This window comes from Pollachius pollachius (assembly GCF_949987615.1).
Source record: "Pollachius pollachius genome assembly, chromosome: 6".
NCBI classification, from domain to species: domain Eukaryota; kingdom Metazoa; phylum Chordata; class Actinopteri; order Gadiformes; family Gadidae; genus Pollachius; species Pollachius pollachius.
In genome coordinates this window covers 22,706,988-22,712,491 of record NC_136939.1, presented here as the reverse complement: position 1 = coordinate 22,712,491, position 5,504 = coordinate 22,706,988, and the positions used below count along the sequence as shown (strand labels likewise).

Below are 5,504 nucleotides of genomic sequence, written 5' to 3'. Positions count from 1 at the left end.
TGGTAAAGCCCTGATCCCGGGGTTGTTCTCCTGCTTGGGCTTAGCGCAGGATCTGTTCCCCGTAAAGGATTGCCCTGCAGACAGCGTTGAGTTGGAGCCACCCCGGGGGAAAATTGGTCATGGTTGGCTTGAGAGCAGGCTCACCTCGTGGCTCGCTGATAGACAAAGGCATCAAAGACACACCACAAAGAAGGCAATGGATGGCACCTGCCGCGGCCCCTGTGCCAACTCCAGCAGTAACAATAGGATGCTGTTCTGAGGGGGGGGGGCGCGGTCGTGGCCTCTACCGGACAAGTGCTAAGTCTCTATATGGCTGGAATGTTGCAAACAATGGTCCACCCCTACTGTCTAAACTTAGCGCAGGTGGAGAGATGAGCCAACTGTCCGGCTATAAAACGCACATGAGTCAGATTTGATTGTCCACAATCGTTTGTGTGGTTGTGTGTGTGTGTGTGTGTGCGCAGAGACCTACTGAGAAGCTCTTCACAATGGTAAGAACCGGTTTTATTTCACCCGTGACGTTTTATCTTATTCTACAGCCTTGTATTGTGTTATATTTTGTATTATGAGTCCTCTAAGTCTCTGTATCTTCCAGGTTTGACACCCACTGATGTGTTGCCATTAGGTCAGAGCACTCTACTTAACTGAACAACTGTCTTTATCCTATTAGGCGCCGAAGAAGGCAAAGAAGAAGACTGCCGAGGCTGGCTCCAACGTGTTCAGCATGTTTGAACAGTCCCAGATCCAAGAGTTCAAGGAGGTGGATCCACATTTGAGGATTTGTTGTTTGGTGCTGTTTGTTGTGTTGGGGTTGTTGTTAAAATGTTATAGCGTTACATTAACACTATGTTAAACTAAATGGCTGTATAACGACTGTATTACTGTACAGTATATAAGGAATCATTTGTATGTATGTATTTCCTTCAGGCTTTCACGATCATGGATCAGAACAGAGACGGTGTCATCGACAAGGGAGACTTAAGGGACACATACGCCGCCTTAGGTGGGTTTACGCACACAGAAGACACACGCAGCAGACACACATAGCAGACACACATAGCAGACATACACAGGCACACCGTTTGACATCACGGAGCCTGTGTCACCGTCCAGAGGCTCCACATCAAGTCACATCTCTCAGGCAAGTTTTGAGAGATTATTAGAAGAAGGAGAGGAGTTACAATATGTTCATTGCACCAGTATAACGAAACGTGAGCTCTGCATTGAACCCGTCCCTAGCCAATAGGAGCAGAGTGCGGCGGGGACTGACCCCAGGGGCCTTCTGGTCAAGGACACCTTATTACCCTAGGGATGTCTTTTGGATAGATGACGTTAAGGTGACGTTGATATATGCATGAGATATAACATTGTACCCCCAGAGGAACAATTGGGGACATTTAGTGTCTGTGTACCCTTGAAGAAATATCTCTCTTGTTCTCCTTTTGGTGCGTAAGATGAGCCCTACTTTAGAGGCACTCCAAGCCCTCCCTTCCCTCCTTCTATCTGTTGGTCACGTCTGACCGTAGGAACAGATTGTATTGCAGCAGTTGTATAGGGAAATATGAAAATGTTTACTTTTTGATCTGAATCCCAATTAAATGTTCCTGTCGGGGTTTGTCTAATTTAAATATACAACTTTTGACATGAAGAAACATGACATTTGTTAAAAGGTCACTGGAAAAAGAAGATTCAACAAACTGAAACAAACCAGGCTACAGGACCCATGAAAACACCGTCAAAGTTGCCCCCGCTGCAATTTTCTTTTTGAGAAATTTGAGAAATATAAGGTTTATGCCAGCAAACATCAGCCTCTCTACGGGTGTTTTGTGTTCTGTGTTTTGGCGCAGGCCGCCTCAATGTGGGTAATGAGGAGCTGGACGAGATGATGAAGGAGGCCCCCGGCCCCATCAACTTCACAATCTTCCTGGCTATGTTTGGAGAAAAGCTAAAAGGTCAGCGCTATCCACCGGTTTAACAGTAAATATAGATGGGTTTACAACATATGCAAAAATGATATAGAAATATAGGGATAAAGCATAGAACGCCGGTCATTATCGGGAAAATAAGCCCCGACAGGGCGAACAGGTCACTGACTCGCAGCGGAGGTGTCTTGCTTCGCCCTGATTGAAGGGGCTTATTTTCGATAATGACGGGCGACGTTCTATACATTATCCCGCTTATTACACGGCTACTTGCCAAAACGAAAAAATAACTTCACACAGTGTGTCTTTTATTTGTTACCAGCATTCGTAGTGTTGATCAGCAGAGAACTAGTCCGCCAAAGACGTTGACGTCGCTTAGCAACCGAGTACGCTGGGGTTGACAATACCGGACTACTTGCGGAGTGATACCAAAGACTTCATTAGAGGCAAAAAATCCTTTGTTTTCCTTGACAGCGGTCAATTATACCTAGCAACGCCGGAAGTTGTGAAGGGCCCATGCAAGTGAACGAAGCGTTCCACGGCATTGAGAAGACCCGTGTAATAAGTAAGGGATAATCAACTCAAGGCAGGGCAATAAAGTGTTTGATATGCCCGGCTCGTGGACGGCTTACTGCAGAAGTCGAGGGCGGTAACCTTCCACGAGCCGGGCCCATCAAACTGTTTATTGCCCTGCCTTGAGGTGATTATCCTGTTTATTCTACTTCTTGCTTGCCAGCATAATAAAACAATTCAGACACTTTAATAATTCTGCTTTATCTTATTCGTAATGCATGCTTATTAAATGTATACTCTGTTTGAGTTCATCTCCCTCAAAAAGTAGTCTTTAATTACGATCGATCAAACATGCATTCCTTATTCCAAATATTTTTTTTCTGCAATAAATGTATAAGTAAGGGATAATCACCGAGAGACAGGGCAATAAACAGTTCTCAAATGTCTTCCCTACTCCAAAAACATTAAAATGGACAATGAATTTGTCCATTTTTAAAACGCTGCAATGTTTAGAACTAGGTGAATAACGTTAGCTCAGCTGTAGCTAATTAGTTTCTATAGCAAACACACAAGGCTGCATCTGATCACTAGTTTAATAACGTTGTTGCTACATTGTATCTCGCTTGCGAAACTATGTATCGACTGACCCTCCGATAGATTTCCGACACATTTTAGAAACTTTTACAAACAAGGTTTATTTTTACAATGGACCTCATGCATGAAATTTCTGTGATAGAAAAAAATACAAGCGGCGTATTGATCTACTATTTTTGATGGCGCTGTGCTCAGTCAGCAGCAAGTACAACCAATAAGTCAGCGGGCAACCTGCCGGGTTAATGCCCTCCTCCCTGCCAATCAGAATCAAGCATTCTTAAACAGTGTAGAATAAGGATATATATATACATCCTTCCAGATTGTAAAACATTCCAAACATTCATGCTTTGTTATATGGATACTTTTATGGAGTTAGGGACATTTAGTTACCGGTATATCATGTTATAAAATATATCACATGTATGTAATGCGGTTCCATCAATAAATGTGCTTCTCTGACCCCGGCCAACGTTTAGGGACGGACCCTGAGGAAACCATTCTGAACGCCTTCAAGTTGTTCGACCCAGAGGCGACGGGTGTACTCCGGGGAGAAGAGTGAGATGGACCGCATTACAAACACCTACATCACACCCATCAAATTATATATCAGATCAGCGGACAAACACCTACATCCAACCCATCAAACTATACTATCAGATCAGTAGACAAACAACTACATCACACCCATCAAACTATACCATTAGATCAGCAGAAAAACACAGACATCACCTATTAAACCATAGTATCAAATCAGCATAGGTGTTTATAATTACAATACAAACACCTAGATCACGCCTTTCAAACTATACATCGAATCAGCAGAGTATACTCTATATTTATATCATCTGTTGATTATAGATAAATATACACAGACACACACACTTTAAAGATACACTTTAAACATTGTGTCCATGTTCTGATGATATTAATGAGTCTATGATATTAATGGGTCTACCCAATCCTGTTTGTTACCTGTACAGATGGTATATGTAGCAAATGTCTATATTCTATGCTCGAAAATTAACGTTACATTTTTTATTAAACCTTGTCATTTTCAGCATCAAATACAGCCTAATGTCTCAGGCGGACAAGTTTACAGAGAGCGAGGTAATACTTTTTCAAAATAGCTCACATATATCACCCAATCATCACCCGACTTACGGTAAACCCTGTTAACACACCTTGCCATGGTTCCTCACTGTGTCTCTTTGATCCAGGTAAATGACATGTTCACCAACTTCCCCCTGGATGTGGCAGGCAACCTGGACTACACAAACCTGTGTTACGTTATCACTCATGGGGAGGACAAGGAGCCGGAGTAAACAGAAGTCCTCCCTGCCCTGTTGATCTAGTCCGTAGTAACTGTGAGCTGTGCCACACGAGACATGTATTAAAATCCAATGACTGCTCTGTCCCTGTCTATGGCTCTATCTCCAGCAGCTCATACATACTGAATCCATTGTCACAAACACAAATGCACTAGTTTCAAGGTAGAGGAGTGTAAATCATTGATGATTTATCTTTTAAATGCTCCGCCCTACATGTTTGTATTTTAGCTACCCCGATTTTGAGGAACCAACTCCAGAAATCCAGAACTGGACCCAAGGTTTTTCGATCAAACCTGATACATTGCTTATGGTGTTTCAAATATTTTCCAACAGAAACATATTTTAGGCAGACGATTGTAATGCATGGCTTAAACTTGCATCATGATTGGTGGAAATGCCTTGGACTTGGTTCTGGATTTCTGAATTTGGTAAATCATAATTTATCCATAGTATAGACTTATAGTACAAGTCTTTGAGGCAGAGTCTGACATCTCAAGGTTAGGCTCATTGGTAAGGAGTTTGTCTTTTGGGCAGAGTCTGACATCTCAAGGTTCATTGGTAAGGAGTTTGTGTTTGGGGCAGAGTCTTACATCTCAAGGTTCATTGGTAAGGAGTTTGTGTTTGGGGCAGAGTCTGGCATCTCAAGGTTAGGCTCATTGGTAAGGAGTTTGCTTTGGCATTCTGACCTACGATCCCTCAGGTCTAGGTTGGCATGTAGGAGGCTTGATGGAGCGTTTAAGAAAGTAAAAGAAAGAGGACAACTCGTGTTATTTAGTGTTGCACAAATCTGTTCATAGTCTGTAGGGTGAACCTTAACAGGAAACATTTGAATATGTCACATAACCTTATGATTATTATTTTTTTAAAGGTCCCATGACATGCCACCAGGTGTGGGCTGATTAGCCGTTACAAGCCGTTTTGCAAATCGGTCCCTTATGACATCACAGGTGGGCGTGTCCACCTAGATCTGTGACGGATGGATGAGCAACTTTGCTACAGTCCACTGGGTGGGCTGGTAGACTGATCTATCCAGCACACATCTAGGTGGACACGCCCACCTGTGATATCATAAGGGACAGATCTCCAAAACGGCTTGTAACGGCTAATCAGCCCACACCTGGTGGCAGGTCATGGGACCTTTGAAGAG

At 43.1% G+C, this 5,504-nt stretch overlaps 1 protein-coding gene across 1 annotated transcript; it reads left to right on the top strand.

Moving 5' to 3' along the window:
* The first annotated feature begins 449 nt into the window (after positions 1–449).
* On the top strand, positions 450–4,382 carry myl10 (myosin, light chain 10, regulatory). Its single transcript, XM_079738668.1, has 7 exons — positions 450–491; positions 671–760; positions 928–1,003; positions 1,848–1,952; positions 3,506–3,584; positions 4,088–4,136; positions 4,247–4,382. The coding sequence occupies exons 1-7, from the start codon at positions 489–491 to the stop codon at positions 4,349–4,351; spliced, it is 507 nt and encodes a 168-aa protein (XP_079594794.1). The 5' UTR covers positions 450–488; the 3' UTR covers positions 4,352–4,382.
* Positions 4,383–5,504: the final 1,122 nt, after the last annotated feature.